The sequence below is a fragment of the Rhinoraja longicauda genome, chromosome 7 (genome assembly GCF_053455715.1).
Source record: "Rhinoraja longicauda isolate Sanriku21f chromosome 7, sRhiLon1.1, whole genome shotgun sequence".
In the NCBI taxonomy this organism is placed as follows: Eukaryota; Metazoa; Chordata; class Chondrichthyes; order Rajiformes; family Arhynchobatidae; genus Rhinoraja; species Rhinoraja longicauda.
Window position 1 is genome coordinate 53,107,033 of NC_135959.1, and position 17,795 is coordinate 53,124,827.

Consider the following 17,795-nt stretch of genomic DNA (forward strand, 5'->3'; position numbering starts at 1 on the left):
TTCAAGATAACTTTGTCCGCCTGGTCCGCCGTTGAGGTCTTGTACGTTGGATTGTTCTTAGTCTAGACCCTCATCCTTGATCGTGCCGCCATGGGTGGCCCTACCAGAAGCTAGTGCTTCCGACGGCATCACTCTCTGAATCATGGGACATGCAAGCTTCTTCACCACAACAAGGTGAATGATCCGAAGAGGTATTATCTATTGAGCTACTATCTACCTCATTGGAGACCTCAGACCATCTTTGATCGGACTTTACTGGAGTTTACCTTGTACTAAGCGTTATTCATGTTATTCTCTTTATCATGTATCTGTACACTGTGCATGGCTCGATTGTAGTCATGAATTGTCTTTCTGCTGACTGGTTAGCACACAACAAAAGCTTTTCACTGTACCTTGGCACACGTGACAATGAAGTAAACTCAACTCAACCTCTACTTCTTTACACTAAGCTTCAGGTTAAAAGACTCTTTAGTTAATTGATATTAATGATTATCTAGTCAAGGAGAATGCAGTTTTTGCCTCGCGGAGGACTGCTAAGACCTGGTACTGTGCCCCAGAAATGACTGGAATATGAACTTCCCTGGTGAAAGTACTATTAGGTCATCCACTTTAAAACTAAAGGGTTTGAAAATTTCCCCCACCACCAGCAATAAAGTTAAAGCATTTAGCAAGCTTCAAGTAGGAAAAGACCCGAACATGAATATTCCTTTAATCCCCTCACTTACAAAGTGACAGGGAACACAGTTACCATCAGGACAAGAGGAAAACTGCTTCAGGATTTGACAACAAGCAATGTTATTTGCCATCGCCACATAAAAGATGCAGAAGAGGGATAGGAGGAAATAGAACATAGACTAGTACACCATCAGGAACCGACCCTTTGACCCACAAAGTTAGTGCCGCAAATGATGGCAAGTTGAACCAATCTCATCTGCCTGTGCATGATCCCTATTCCTCTATACTGTGCACTTCCACGTGCCTTTCTAAAAAGCCTCTTAAAGGCCACTATCGTATCTGCCTCCACCACCACCCCTGGCAATGCGTTCCAGGTCCCCCCCACACTCTGCATAAACAGTGCCCTGCTCATCTCCATTTAACATTTCCTCCTCCCTTCAGAGCTATGCCCTGCCCTGCCCTCTAGTGTTGGACATTTCCACCACCAGTTCACCAATTCCCTTATAAATGAAGAATGATGTATTTTATCATTTAGTAAGTATTCTGATTCTTAAAATCAAATACAATCATGGCATTGCCATTGCCATTGCCATTGCAGAAGTTCAAAAAGTTATCTTTCCTCACAAATCACTCCTGGGTGTCTGCTGTGAATTTGATGTCAGATATGCCTCAAATTATCTGTTACCACATGCAACATCTTTTGGATCATTGCTAATTAAATTAATCCATGTTGTTCCAAGAAATCCCTGCCTTTGTACTCTTCCAGGGTAACCATGCTTTAATGATACTTGTCAATGACTGGTATCCTACTCTGAGGAAGGGTCTGGACCCAAAACTCCCCCTGTCCATTCCTACTACAGATGCTGCCTGATATGCTGAGATTCTCAGGCACTTTTTTTTTCCATCTAGGATGTTTACCAGAATGTTGCCTGGAGTAGAGGGTTTCAGCTATCGGGAGAGGTTGGATAAATCTGGATTGCTTTCTCTGCAACATCAGAGGTTGCTGGGAGACTTGATAGGAATATACCAGAGTATGAGAGGCATAGATAGAATAAATAGGCAGTCAGAACCTTTTTCCCCAGGGTGGAAATGTCCAACACGAGAGGGCATAGCTAAAGGTAAGAAGGGGTATGTTTAATAGAGACGTGTGAGGCAGGTTTTTTACACAGAGAGTGGTGGGGGCCGGGAACACATTGCCAGGGTGTTGGAGGTGGAGGCAGATATGAAAGTGCTGGTTAATCTTTTGAAGAGGTACATAGAAGTGCAAGGATATGGATCATGTACAGGCAGATGAGATCAGTTTAACTTGGCACAAACATTCGCCACAGACCTGTGCTGTCCTGTGCTATGTTTCTCAAACTCGTGAACAGATCTTAGTTGTATTTGAGACAGCTTATTCTTGACTTTTTGTTTTGACAATTTGTTTGTGTACGTTTATCCTTCCAAGATACTGCAAAGATCATTCATCCTTTCCATTGAGAATCAAGTCTCCATAGAGGAAGCAATGAAAATTTTAGTAATCTAATAAAATAAAATAAGTTCCAGAGATTTAAAACTTACAGAACTTTTTCTTTCTGGTTTCCCGTATTTTCCATCTCGCCTTCATTTATTAACCATTTTATAACAGGTGAAAAATTCCTTTCATAACCAAAATATACTTGGCACATTAACTGCACAGAACTACCTGGAATAAAATGTATAAATTATTAGAAATGGTATAGGTTGCCATCTCTCAGAAGCCTTTAGAATAATGACTTTAAAATAAGTTAATTGTCCAATATGTCCTGTACAGGTGGCTTAGGGAGTTGGAGTTTAATCAACATACATCCCTCAACTGATTTAAATAGTCCACAGTGGCAGGAAAAGCACACTGGGCAAACTTGGTCTCCAGATCTCTTTGCTGGGAGACCAGACTTCCCACCATTGATTCCATCTACATTTCATGCTGCCTTGGAAAAGTAGCCAACATAATCAAAGACTTGTCCTACCCCAGTCATTTCTGCTTTTCACTGCTCTCGTCTGAAAGAAGGTAAAAAGCTAGACATCACCCACCACCAGATTCAGGAACACCTTCTTCCCCAATGTTAGGCTTCTAAATGGTCCTTTCATAAGCTCAGGTACAGTCCGATTCGCCTCTACCCCATTGTGCACATTGGACTTTGTCTATGGATTTGATGCACTACAATCCTGAGAACTATACTCTGCGCTCTGATTCTTCCCCTTTGCTCTATCTAATGTACTTGATTTTGACTTGATTGTATTTATGTACAGTATTATCTGATTGGTTTGGATAGCATGCAAAACAAACCTCGGTACACGTGACAATAATAAACCAAAACCAAAATTGTTCCCTTCAGTGCCGAATAGCTTAAGTTTCTTGTGAGAGAGCAAATTTCTCAATGCCAGGCTAGATATCCTTATTCTTTCTAAACACAACATATAGATTGCACTCAGGAGGAATGTTGATTTTTTTTGTGTCCAGCTACAAATGGTTTACCAACACCGATAGGAAATCAAAAGTAGTTCTACTCCTGGCTGCTGCATATATATCTTGTGAGGTCAAACTGGGAACTAAGGTCCTGCTTACAGTAATGTAAATGCTACTTGCTTTTGTTTGATTCATTTTCATGATTGACAATGGAAATGTGGCTGATATTATGGTTGCCATATCTGAGATATCAGACGTACCCAGAACAACCCTTAAAGGGCAACACAGTGGCTCAGCGGTAGAGTTGCTGCCCTACAATGCCAGAGACCCAGCTTCGATCCTGACTATGGGTGTTGTCTGTAGTGAATTTGTACGTTCTCCCCGTGACCACATGCGTTTTCTCCGGGTGCTTTGGTTTCCTCCCATACTCCAAAGACGTGCAGGTTTGTAGGTTAATTGGCTTCTTTAAAAATTGTACATTGTCCCTAGTGAGAACAGTGCTAGTGTATGGGATGATCGCTGATCGACGTGGACTTGACGCGGAAGGGCCTGTTTTCATGCTGTATCTCGAAAATCTAAAGTAACATCTAAAGAGGAATTGAAAGCAACATTCTGAAAAAGGGAAATGCATTGATAGAGCATAACACTAAAATAAAAACATCACAATGCCATTTCAAGCATTGCAGCGACGTTTGTTCTTGAAGTTGTTTAACATATTGTTTAGGTCTGGGAGATGGGCAGATGATTCGTTTACAGGCCTCTGCAGTTAAAAACTTTCTCAAGAGGACAAATAACTGTGACTCTCATAGGAACTTTTCATCCAAAGTTTATGCTACAAAAGGTGAAAAGGGAAACGTGAATTGGCACACTTCCTATATTGAAACCATGGATACATATATAAAATGCTCATACGGATATCATCTGCAAATATGCATCCAAGGAATTGCAGATGCTGACTTACAAAAAAGACACAAAGTGCTGGAGTAACTCTGGAGAACGTGCAAAGTTGAAGAAGGATTCTGAGCTGAAACATCACCTATCAATGTTCTCCATGCCTTGCATCCTTTCCCATCTCCTCCCTCTCCGTCCCTCCCCCACAACTAGTCATCGTACTAGTTTTACTATCGTCCTGTTGAGTTCCACTGTCTGTATTAACCTGTTATCACCTATCCCACAGCCTGTATCCCATAGCCAACAATGGACCGTTGTGGGCTCTACATTTCCCTGATTATTGTTGCTTTCTGCATACCTTCCATTCTTTTATCCTAAGTACCATCTATATCTCTCGTTCCCCTTTGCCCTGACTCACAGACTGAAGGTCTTGCCCCGAAACATCACCTATTCCTTTTCTTCTGAAATGCTGCCTGTCCCATTGAATTACTCCAGCTTTTTCTATCTTTGCAAAGCAAAGGTGAGATTTTTGATAAAACAGTGTACTCTGAATTGTCATTCTCTCTTTTTAGCTCCTTGGTTCAAACATAAAGTTTCCAGCTATTTTCTAAATAATTGTCTGTTTTTGTATGCAGAATTTTAAGCAAAACTCCTTTAATTCTCTCTGCAATGAGAAGTTATGAGGTTATGCCAAAATGTGATACGTTTTTGCCCCAATCTCCACCTGAAATATTTCCTTTATGAAATGAGTAATCATGTTGATTTAGGCTCTAATTACATCATATTCTCTTTCAAGTTCCATGATTTTGTTCACTTTAAAGAATGTGCCTATTTTATATTTATGCTAAATAATTCTCAAGTTTGTTTGAATGCACCAAGTTTTCCAATATAAATATGAATCCCTGGGCTCACATTGTTATTTCACTTGTGATCAACATGAACACGATGGAACTTGGAGCTTGAGTGAAAAGCCACCTCTATTATCCCGACACTTAGGTTTTCTCTGATGTACTTGTGGTCTCACCAGTACATGTCGAGGGCTTAGACAAACAAGATTCCACGTAATGGGAGGGGTTGCAGGAAAACCTCACGTTACCAGCGGGAAAGCTCTGGGTTGGAGAGAGGCGGCAGCAAAAGAGAGAGGGAGACCCTCCATCACATCCAACAGGAGAAAATAAAGGAGCATAGGATTCAGGTGGTGTATTATCACATGCAGAAGGGTCCTCAGCCGAAATGTTGCCTATCCTTATCCTCCAGGATTGTTGCCTGACCCACTGGCTTACTCCAACACTTGATGTTCTTCGCAAGATTCCAGCATCTGCAGTTCCTTGTGTCTGACAGCACATGGAGCAGGTTGTGCTGCCAGCAATGGCCCACACTCACCGTACCAGCCAGCGTTCACATCTGACCACCACATTTCAGTGTTGCACCACTTGTCCCAGCCCACCCTGCACTCGTCTTCACATGACACTGAGCCATGGGCAAAATCTTGCTACAGGAGCGATGGTTCATGGCAGGTCCCTGGCTGACAAGTTTCCAACCTAGTAGCTGTAGGCAGGGAGACCATAGATTTACACCAGGTTACCACTGGATAACACACCGTCCAAGCAGAAGTCTTTTGCAAAGTACACAGGGGTCTCTAGACTTTACTTTAGACTTCCAGAGTTACAGCGCGGAAACAGGCCCTTCGGCCCACCAAGTCCATGCTGACTAGCAATCCCTATACACCAGCAGGATCCTACACACGAGGGACAATTTACAATTTTTACCAAAGCCAATTAACCTACAAACCTGTACGTCTTTGGAATGTGGGAGGAAACCGTATCACCCGGAGAAAACCCATGAAGTCAAAAGGAGAACATAGAAACCCCATGCAGACAAGCACCCGTAGTCAGGATTGACCCCGGATCTCTGGAGCCGTAAGGCAGCAACTCTACTGCTGCACCACTGTGCTGACATACTTTTGAGTTCGGAATGGAGGTGTGAATCGTTCCAAGATAGTGTAAGCTGAAGATAGACACAAAAAGCTGGAGACAGATACAAAACTGAATGTCTGCGATATTGCTATAATGTTATATATCAAGAACACTATATGACCTTCCTGTCCAAGAGGGTCACAGTGATTTAAGATAGACAGATACACAGGAGGATCATGTTTAAAGATAAACCACAAGGAGCAATGAAGACCTTGGTCCTTCGTGGTGTGAAGACATGTAATGCAAAAGGTAAATCTGATCCCACAAAGGAACTACATTCTTCCCAAGAATCCCAAATCTCCTCAAGGTATGCCTGCTTTGAAGTTCTCATCCTCTCTCCGACGAGAGTTCTACATATCTTGGGGGGGAATCCAGCATCTACAGTTCCATCATCCACATTTCGTCGGCTCCACCGCAAAATCTCCAGGTACAGTATGTCTACTTTGAAGAAGTTCTCCTCCTCTCCCTGACGGGAGTTCTGCAGAGTCTGAAGAAGGGTCTTGCCCCAAAACATCACCCATTCCTTCTCTCCAGAGAAGCTGCCTGACCCATGGAGTTACTCGAGCATTTTGTGCCTATCAACATTCTTCCCAAACTCTTTCCAGGAAGATCACTAATTCCTTCAGATGTCTGCTGCTCTCACTGGCAGTGCTTGGTAATGGAGTCCAAAATGTTATCCACTTTTCTTTTGAAACAAATACATTTTTGCTGACTTACCAAGCACGACTTCGATTGTTTTTACTCCATGAGGGTCAAGGGTAATTGGAGGTTTGTTTGTGTCAGCAACTGAAAAGGAATATGAGTATGTTTAGTTTAGTTTGGTTTAGTTTAGTTTAAGGAAACAGCATGGAAACAGGCCCTTCGGCCCACAGAGTCTGCACCGATCTGTGATACCTGCACGTTAACAGCACGTACACACACTAAGGACAATTTACAATTATACCAAGCCAACTAACCTACAAAACCTGTATGTTTTTGGAGTGTGGGAGGAAACTGAAGATCCCAGAGAAAACCCACATACGTCACAGGGAGAACGTACTACCTCTCTCTATACAGTCAAGCAACCGCAGTCAGGATTGAACCCTGATTTCTGGTACTGTAAGGCAGCAACTCTACTGCTGTGCCACCGTGCCGCCCTTGACAATAATGTTGTAAAATAATCAATTGCAATGCTCTGATGCTATGGCATACAGCATGGGAATAGGCCCATGGGCCCATCAAGTCCACACCAACCATCCATCACCTGTTCACACTAGTTCAATGTGATCTTATTTTCTCATCCACTCCGCACACAGTCAGGGTAATTTACAGAGGCCAAGTAAAGTACAAGCTCGCATGTCTTTGGGATGTGGGAGGAAACGGAGCGCTCAGGGGAAATCCACACAGTCACAGGGAGAAAGTGCATACTCTACACAGATAACGCCCACTCGAACCTGGGTCTCTGGTGCTGTGTGTTTAGCTTAGTTTAGTTTAGTCTATTGTCACATGTACCGAGGTACAGTGCAAAGCTTTTTGTTGCGTGCTATCCAATCTTCGGAAAGGCAATACATGTTTACAACCGAGTCATCCACCGCGACAGATACTGGATAATGGGAATAACATTTAGTGCAAGATAGAGCCCAGTAAAGTCTGATTAAAGATAGTCCGAGGGTCTCCAATGTGCTAGATGGTAGATCAGGACTGCTCTCACGTTGTCGATAGGACAGTTCAGTTGCCTGATAACATCTGGAAAGAAACAGGAGCAGCAGCTCCACCCACTGCACCACTGTGCTGCCCTTGGTCTGTTTTATTTGATGAACTGAATAATGATTGACCAAGCCCCTGCTCAGTGTGAGGTCTTAAACTTTATACCTGCTTGGGAAAGGTGCAGCGCAAAGGTCTGGGTATTTTTTCTCCTCTCCTACACTCTTCATGATTCCTACTCAAAGAATGAAGCAGAGTCTATAATTCTGCACAGAAGACAAGCTAAAAGATTACCAAAGGAAAGGCTATTTTTTTAAAAAACATGCGCGATAAAACGGTGGTGCCCTAAAATTATAAAAATTCTTTAAGTTTACAGAGAAAGTCCTTGTCAAAGTAATTCAAGATGCTCGGTGCATTTTTCTACTTACCTATAACATTCACAGGAAATGTCCTTTTCACAAGCCATGGGATTTTATTTTCAAAAAATTTAAATTTGCACGTATAATTGCCAGAGTCTTCTTTATATACAGAATTTAAATAAATTTGGTCACTTTTTATCTCGAGAGAAATTCGTGCATGATATTCTTCAACTAATTTCCCGTTCTGAAAGAAATGAAAGCCAATGGTTAAATTGCCAAAGCCATGGTGTTGGAGCTCAATATAACATTGTGTCAGTGATCAGAGTTGGGGGAACTGCATGGAGTGCATCTTCCTGACACAACCTAAAATATTTCACTGACTAAATACCATCAGTCGCTTGTAATATTGCTCTTCTACAATTTACATCTCAGATAGATATTTTATTTTTAATATCAATTTTACTCTCTGAAGAAGGCTCTTGACCCGAAACATCATCCATTCCTTCTCCCTAGAGATGTTGCCAGTCCCGTTGAGTTACTCCAGCTTTTGTGTCTATCTTCGGTTTAAACCAGCATCTGCAGTTCCTTCTTACACATTTACTCTCAGTTATATTGTGCCCTGATATTGTCTCAGGCTATTTGGGTTTGTAACGTGCAGTGGAAGTTTGTTCCTGATTCCAAGTATTTAAATTTCGTTAGCAGCTCGTTCCACATACCTCTGTGTGAAAATGTTGCCCCTCGGGTATTAAATCTTTGCCCTCACCTTAAACATATGTCCTCTGGTTCTTGCTCCCTCTACTCTGCATAAAAGACTCATTCACGCTACCTATTCTCCTCATGATTTAATACACTTACCTGGTACCACTCTACAGGAGACCTTGCTGAAGCATTGAAGTGTTCAATTCCTGGACATGATATCTTATTTGCTGCTTGCTGAATTAGAAACATTTCACAATGTTGAGTGTCTTCACACCCTGTTTGGTTCAGCTTTTCGACACGTAGCACAGCCACCTTAAGACAAAGTCCACCGTTTCTGTTTATCAAGTACAAAATATTTTAAGCAGACTGTAAAAAAAAAACGACGTTGTTTTATCTTTCAAAACAAATTTTCTCACACTGTTCAATGGTATATTTCAAAGGCCACGAATGCAATCATCTTATCGAACATATATCTGTCAGAACAAATTGTAATGTTGACATTATTGTCATTTTCCATTTTGTCGCTAAATTAACTGCAAAAATCTAAAGGTTCTTCAGTGCTTGGAGAGGTGCACTGTTCATAAATATTAAATCTGTTTCCCTCTCCTCACCTACTGTCTCCAGTATTTCCCTCGTCGGGTGTTTCCAGCATCTTCTGGGGTTTTTTTTAAACTTAAGTGTTTGGGGAAATCTGCATTTTCAGAGAACATGACCCGATAAAGATTTTCCCCCATAAAACACTGATATCAAGTTTATAGGGTTTGTTAATATTGGAAATCATAATTGTACAGTTTTGGTCTCCTAATTTGAGGAAGGACATTCTTGTAATTGAGGCAGTGCAGCGTAGGTTCACGAGATTGATCCCTGGGATGGCGGGACTGTCATATGAGGAAAGATTGAAAAGACTAGGCTTGTATTCACTAGAATACAACTCTAGAATTCACTAGAGTTTAGAAGGATGAGAGGGGATCTTATAGAGACATATAAAATTATAAAAGGACTGGTCAAGCTAGATGCAGGAAAAATGTTCCCAATGTTGGGGGAGTCCAGAACCAGGGGCCACAGTCTTAGAATAAAGGGGAGGCCATTTAAAACTGAGGTGAGAAGGAACTTTTTCACCCACTGAGTCGTGAATTTGTGGAATTCTCTGCCACAGAGGGCAGTGGAGGCCAAATCACTGGATGGATTTAAGAGATAGATAGAGCTCTAGGGGCTAGTGGAATCAAAGGATATGGGGAGGGCAGACATGGGTTATTGATTGTGGATGATCAGCCATGATCACGATGAATGGCGATGCTGGCTCGAAGGGGCGAATGGCTTCCTCCTGCACCTATTTTCTATGTTTCTATGTTTCTATGTATCTCTACCTTCACATGAAAAAAACAGGTCGCAAAATTATTTCTCCTGCATTGCTACTCCAAACATTTAAAGTTATAGAGTCAGAGTCATACAGTGTGGAATCAGGCCCTTCGGCCCAACTTGCCTACGCCGACAAATATGCCCCATCTGCACTAATCCCACATGCCTGCTTTTGGCCCATATCCCTCTAAACCTTTTATATTCATATACCTTTCCAAATTTCTTTAATACTAAATTAAACAGTATTTAATTCCCACAGTATATAATCATACCTCATGCTCAGGAAATCTAAATAATAAGTAAACAAACAATAAATGAATGGTTGAGCGTTAAATAGTTTAGTATTCAAATGTGTTCATCTACCTGAAGAAACAGAGGTAAGTGCCAGAATCAGATGTGCGGATTGATGAAGATGAAAAACTTTTTCCTCTCGGACTAACAACTTCATCCCAGCCCTTAATTTGTTGAACACAACTTTCCTTGCCTTGTCTGCACCATAACAATAGATCCTTTGAATAGTTTATGGAATTGTTATCAGTGAGATTATTTAGCTCACACGTCATTTCAAAAGGATCTCCTGCAAATCCATAGTAGTACTCCCGTGGTGCACCATTGAAACAATCTGGAGAGAAATAAAGAATTGAAAACAAATGATAATAGACAATAGACAATAGGTGCAGGAGTAGGCCATTCGGCCCTTTGAGCCAGTACCGCCATTCGCCGTGATCATGGACGATCATTCTCAATCAGTACCCCGTTCCTGCCTTCTCCCCATATCCCTTGATAATAGTTTAGCCATTCCGTATGATTATGTGCAAGGGGAAGGATTAATAAAAGCTCGCAATTAGGTATTTTAGACATATTATATTTCTTCCTACTTGCTTTTCAAGACAGTCAGCCCTATGACCTCTATATAACAAAAAACAAAGTACTGAAGGAACTCAGCAGGTCAGGCAGCATCTGTGGAGGGAATGGTCAGATGACATTTCAGGTTGGAACCCTTCTTCAGACCTTTTGTATCTGAAGACAGGACCTGATCTGCCTATCCATTGTCGTGTGTCTATTCCCTCCACAGATGCTGCCTGACCTGTTGAGTTCCTCTGGTAGTTAGTATTTTGCTAATGATATCAGCATTTGCATTTTTGATGTCTTCAGACTATGGAACGCCTTATCAAAAACAGCAGAAAGCAGAATCCATTGTACTTCCAATATTAACAAAAGATATTTGAAATACTATCACTTGAAGGCAATAATTAAAATTTGAGGACATACCTTACAGAAAGTTTTTTGCAAAATATTTCAGCATCTGCAGTTCATTGTATCTCTGATGACTTTTTTTTTAAACTTGAAGCAAGCAGTCCAACCAGTTTATTCAGTATAATGTGTACGGTGCACAACACTTTTGGGAAAGTTACTCTAATTATCTCATGTGTACTCAACCAAAGTTACTTCACTGAAGTTAGTTACCCACCTCGTGATGAAAATACACTGATGATTTGAACTGTCAACAATGATTCCGTTCCACACAAGAAGATGCCATTTTTTATTACATTCAGATGTCATTACTCATATTCTCCGCTTAAGTAGACTTAGTAAAAACACCTTTTTTTCTGAACCCAGAGAAACTGAGATTTCTAAATTATTTCTTAAAATTTCCAATGATCTAATTTAGTCCCAGGAAGACAACTGTTCCATGAAGTCATCCAGGACAGATGGAGATGAAATTTCCTCTTCGAGGCGAAGTCTAATTTTTCCCTTGGATCAGTTTAGTTTAGAGATACAGCACGGAAATAGGCCCTTCAGCCCATCGAGCCCACACCAACCAGCAATCCCAGCATATTAACACTATCCTACGCGCACTAGGGGCAAATTACAGTTATACCAAGCCAATTAACCTACAAACCTGTACGTCCTTGATGCATGGGAGGAAACTGAAGATCTCGGAGAAAACCCAAGTGGTCACGGGGAGAATGTACAAACTCCATACAAACAGCACCTGGGTCCAACCCAGGTCTCTGGCACTGCAACGCTGTAAGGCAGCATCTCTACTGCTGCGCCACAGTGCTGGGTCTGTGATGGATCCATTTTACTAAAGATCACAGTTTGAACTAATTATCATGAAAAAGAAGGATATTGGCAAATTTTTGAGGCCACTCGGATTTAGGAAAGATCCACGTAATCCTCTTGTTTGACAGGTTGCAGACTCTTGTGAGCTCAAAAGAGACCATGTACACCTCTATTCTTATATTTGTCATATGGGAAAACTCACTTCCACTGTGATGAACAGAATGGACAATATGACAGAGTAAAGAGATTAAGATTTTATTGGATAGGATTTTATAGCGTAGAAAGTAATGATGGAATTGTACAGAACACTGGTGAGGCCACAGCTGGAGTATTGTGTACAGTTCTGGTCACCACATTATAGAAAGGATGTGATAGCTTTGGAGAGGGTGCAGAGGAGATTCACCAGGATGCTGCCAGGGATGAAGGGCCTCGGCTATGAGGAGAGACTGGGCAGACTGGGGTTGTTTTCTCTGGAGCAGAGAAGGCTGAGAGGGGACATGATCGAGGTGTACAAGATCATGAGGGGCATAGATAAGGTAGATGGCGGGGAACTTCTTCCACTGGTGGAAGGTTCAACAACAAGGGGACATAGATACAGGGTAAGGGGAGGGAGGTTTCGGGGGGATGTGAGAAAGAACTTTTTCACCCAGAGGGTGGTTGGAGTCTGGAACTCACTGCCTGGGGTGGTGGTGGAGGCGGGAACACTCACAACATTTAAGAGGCATTTGGATGGGCACTTGAAATGCTACAACATTCAGGGCTACGGTCCAAATGCGGGAAAATGGGATTAAAATTAGACTGTGTTTGGTAATGGGCGGCGCGGACACGATGGGCCGAAGGGCCTCTTTCTGTGCTGTAGGACTCTATGACTCTATGACTCTAAAGTATTTTATCGCGATGCATCACAGCATGGTTTGGGAACAGCTCCATCCGCAAGAAATTGTAGGGAATTGTGGACGCAGCCCAGTCCATCACGCAAACCAACCTCCCCTCCATTGACTTCATCTACACTTCACTCTAACTCAATAAGGCCACCCGCATAATCAAGGACGAGTTTCACCCCGGATACAAAAGTACTGAAGTGTGAAAACGCACATCTCCAGATTCAAGGACAGTTTCTTCCCAGCTGTTGTCAGGTAACTCAACTATCTTATCACAAACTAGAAAGTGTTCCTGAGCTACCATCTACCTCATTGGAGACCCTCGGACTATCTTTAATTGGACTTTTCTGGACTTTATCTTGCACTAAATGTTATTCCCTTTATCCTATAACTGTACATTGTGGGCATCTTGATTGTAATCACATAAAGTTTCTCCGCTGACTGGATAGCACACAGAAAAAAAGCTCTTCCTTGTACCTTAGTATACCTGACAAGAAACTAAACCAAATAAACTGAGGAAGAAGGCTAGAATTCTCTGCTCTTGCGGATGGTGGAAGCTGGATCATCCAAAGTGTTCAAAGTGGAGATGGATGAGTATTTGACAGATTGAGGAATAGAGGTGTATGGAGAAATGGCACAGAGATGTAGAAAAATAACTGTTCCCGATCTAGATGGTGCAGAACTTCAGGCTTCTGTGCCTCCCCAACAGTAGCAGCGAGAGGAGAGCATGGCCTGGGTGGTGGGAGTCTTTGATGATAGAGGCTGTATTCTTGAGCTAGCACCTCATGTAGGTACTTTTTTCAATGAGGAGGCCTGTGCCCATGATGGGCTGGACTGAATCCATTAGTCTCTGCAGCCTCCTGTGTTACTGGGCATTGGAAATGCCACACCGGGCCATGACGCAACCAGTCAGGATGCTTTCTAAAGCATATCCATAGAGCTTAATTGAACTATTCGGAAAGCGGTGAGGGAGAGAGGAGGTCAGTCTGAAGAAGGGGCTCAACCCAAAACGTCACCTATTCCTTCTCTCCAGAGATACTGCCAGTCCCGTTGAGTTAATCCAGCATTTTGTGTCTATCTTTGGTATTAAACCAGCATCTGCAGGGAGAGGGGTGAAACAGAAGCTGGCAAGTGATAGGTTGATCCGGCTGAGGATGAGTTGAATAGCAGATGGGATAAGTGGGGTCGCAACACAGGCTGGGAGGTGACAAGTGGCTGCAGGAAAAGGGCCGCAGATTGTGGAATTTGATTTTAAACAGAGATGAATGGAACTCGGTGAGGGAGGGATGGCAGGCCATTGGGAATACAAGGGAGAGGGAATAGGGGACCCAGTGGGTTGAGTGAGTTGGTGATGGGCAGATGAAACCAAGTGGTGGAGGGCAGGGCCGTTTTTACAGCATTATGGGCCCCCGGGCAAAGCAGTGTACTGGGGCCCCTACCGTTACTCTCCCCCACCCCCCTTTCCCTACCAGCCCCCCCCCCCTGTCGTGCCGGCGAAAAGCACTTACCGAAAAGCACTTAGCGATGGACGTAGGGTGCTACATTGTTGCGAAAAGCACTTACAGATCGCTGTGAGAAGCACTTAGTGACCGAAAATGTTGCGAAAAAAGCACTTATTGAACCTACATTTTTAAAGTAGTATTTATTTATTGCAAGTCACTTAACATACACAGATCAGCATGGGGCCCCTATGCTCGTGGGGCCCCGGGCAAGTGCCCATCAGGCCCATGCGTTAAGACGGCCCTGAGGGAGGAGAAATAAGGGGTGTTTGAGGGGACCCTGAGTGGATCAAAGGAGAGAGAAATGGATAGAGGAGGATTGAGTTACCTCATACCATTTAGTGAAGCCTACCCTAGCACAATATGAGGTGATATTTCTTCAGATGAGATGGTTGATCATGAACGGGAAATAAACCCCAAAGATTGTGACCTTCAGGCGTGAACTGCCATTATGTACTTCTGTTGTACATAATTCCACTGCTGTAGTTATTATTGTGTAATTTAAAAATGTTTGAATAAATGAAAAATAGACATTATCTAACCTGAGGAATCCAGAGATTGTAGAATTGTTCCTTCTCCTGATCCTGACGTGGTAAATGTAAAATATATCATCCAAAAGTTCATTATCATCCTGTTCCAAATAAAAACATATCACAGAAGAAAATATAGGATTAATACATTTTATACAGATGACCTTATCTCATTGATAATAAAATATTCATTCTGAATGGTCCTTCCATAACCCAGGGTACTATTCGATTCACCTCACCCCCATTGAGGAAATTGGACCGCATGGTGGTACAGTGGTAGAGTTGCTGCCTTACAGCGCCAGAGATCCTGACTACAAGTGCTGTCGGTATGGAGTTTGTACATTCTCCCCGTGACCACGTGGGTTTTCTCTGGGTGTTCCAGTTTCCTCCCACACTCCAAAGACTTACAGGTTAGTAGGTTAATTTGCTTCGGTAAAAATTGTAAATTGTCCCTATTACGTGTAGGATACTGGTAGTGTGCAGGGATCGCTGGTCAGCATGAACTTGGTGGGCTGAAGGGCCTGTTGCCGCGCTGTGTCTGTAAACTAAACTAAACTAAACTGATGCATTCCAATGCGTTACAATGCTGAGAATTATATTCTGCACATTGTCTTTTCCCTTTTGCTCTCTCTATGGTATTTGAGTTTCTACCGATTGTATCTATGTATGGCATATGATCTGTTTGGATAGGATGCAAAATAAAGCATTTCAGTGTGACAATGATAAACCTAAGCCAAAACCAAATTCACTTTTTTTCCCCCCACCAAACTAGTACTCATTGTTAATATTTGTTTTGTTGTTGTTTTGGCCACTCGCCCTTCTGACCACAAATAAACCTCATCACTTTTACGATTTTCCAAACCAGGGTACTAAGAAGAAAAATCTCACCAAACTTTTTGTTAGTCTTCTATATTTACTGTACTCCTCTGCCTCCTCGCCACCTAACTTTCCCATCTCTACCACTACTATCCCAGCATCACTTGCAGGCCCCAGTCATGTCAACCAGCCAGCATGTTTTCTGCACACTGTACTCAAAACAATGTTGGCAGGGAATTTAGGCAACGTAATGTCCTTCTGAAAACAGCTTAAGAGGTGCAGTCAATACTACTGTAAGAATTGGTGGATTTATAATGGGTATTGGTTATAAATCTCTTTCTGAGACTGAGATAGATATTTTACAAAAGGGGCAGCAAGTGTTAGGCGTGGACCAGATGAAATTGGCAGCAATGGTAATGAAACCTTAGAAACCTTTGGACATCACAGTTGCACAGCGGTAGAGTTGCTGTCTGTACAGAGTTTGCATTCTTTGTACAGCGTTCTCTTTGTGAATGCATGAGTTTTCTCCAGGTGCTCCAGTTTCCTCCCACATTCCAAAGACTTGCAGGTTTGTAATCGGCTTCCGCAAATTGTCCCTCGTGTGTATGATGGAACGATTGAACAGGTGATCGCTGGTCAGCGCTGGTGCCTTGAAGGACCAGTTTCCTCACTGTATCTCTAAAACTCCAAACTCTAAATCTAAAATCTAGAAAACTAAAACTAAAGTCTCTACGAGTACAGGAAGTAGCAGCAATACATTTGTCAATGTAATGGAAAAAGGCTTCTTCCGTTACATTAATAGCTGCACTAGTGCTGCCTCCTGCATGATTACAGAATATGAACATTTCATTGCGGTGTAATACAAGGGTTATAACTGGCTTTTCCACCAAAATTGAGTTGTCTGTTAACAGTTCCTAGGTCAAGGAAGCAGGCTCGTTTAGTAAAACAATTAGATGTTCAGGAAAATAATTGGGCTCACTTGGAAGAACCAGAAAATCATGAGGTCTCAGATTATGCAGTTGGAAGGACATATAGACAAACGTTTCTTCCCCGAGACATCCGAGACTAGCTTGGTACCTCAAGTAATAAACAACCCCTGTATATCATTAAGGGTTTCCATCATTAAGGAGCATGCCTAGTCTTTAAAAAAAAAAAAACATAGTTGACTATTTTTCGATTAGGGAAGAGGCCTAGGCTTGATTATGTAAGTACATGCTGGGAGCAATCTCTTTGAACTTCCTCTCGGCCCATGATCCAGAACGGTACCAGGATCCCCAGTTTATTTGCTGCTTTGCTGCTGGTTAGTTGTAGTTTTAGTGTAGTTTTACTATTCTTTTAATAAATGTTTGTTTCTATTAATTTTATATTGTCTGAGTGTTCTTCCTCCATCATTGGTCCAAATCCTTGAAACCTGCTCATATCTAGAGAAGGGTCTTGACCCGAAACATCACCTATCCATGTTCTCCAGGGATGCTGTCTGATCTTGTTAAGTACTTCAGCACTTTGTGTCTTTTTGAGTATTGACCAGCATATTGTTTATAGCTCTTTATTTCTATGTTTCTTCATATCTCATTACTTTTGGTACTCAGTTTCTTGTCCCCTTGGATGCTGCTTGATTTGCTATGTGCTTCCAACATTATGTTTTTGTTTTACCTTAGGTAAAATAATGCCGCTACTGCAAAGCTCGTGTGCAATTTGATGTGCTGCAACATTGCTTTATATTGTTAACTTTTTGACAAGATAAATTAAAGGCTTATTCATATCATGGTTTTAAAAGAAAATTAATAATCTTTTTGGACAAATGAAAGAGTCCACATTATTTTATCATTTCTAATCATAGTTTCAATACAAGTAATTTTCAATAGCTATGAAAAATAAAAATAGATTTATCTGTTAATTTTAATTCAGAACAACAATGGAAACTGTAATATA

At 41.9% G+C, this 17,795-nt stretch overlaps 1 protein-coding gene across 1 annotated transcript in view; it reads right to left on the reverse strand.

Annotated features, from left to right (window-relative positions):
- The window catches only part of LOC144595636 (interleukin-18 receptor accessory protein-like), a 32,098-nt gene extending 14,598 nt beyond the window's left edge, over positions 1-17,500 (reverse strand). Inside the window, exons 1-6 of the mRNA XM_078403213.1 lie at positions 17,440-17,500; positions 10,434-10,692; positions 8,868-9,045; positions 8,082-8,256; positions 6,688-6,756; positions 2,236-2,359 (exon numbers count right to left, since the gene is read on the reverse strand). Of these exons, the coding sequence (XP_078259339.1) occupies positions 2,236-2,359; positions 6,688-6,756; positions 8,082-8,256; positions 8,868-9,045; positions 10,434-10,692; positions 17,440-17,500 (866 nt within the window). The remainder of the gene's footprint in view (positions 1-2,235; positions 2,360-6,687; positions 6,757-8,081; positions 8,257-8,867; positions 9,046-10,433; positions 10,693-17,439) is intronic.
- Between the last annotated feature and the right edge of the window lie 295 nt (positions 17,501-17,795).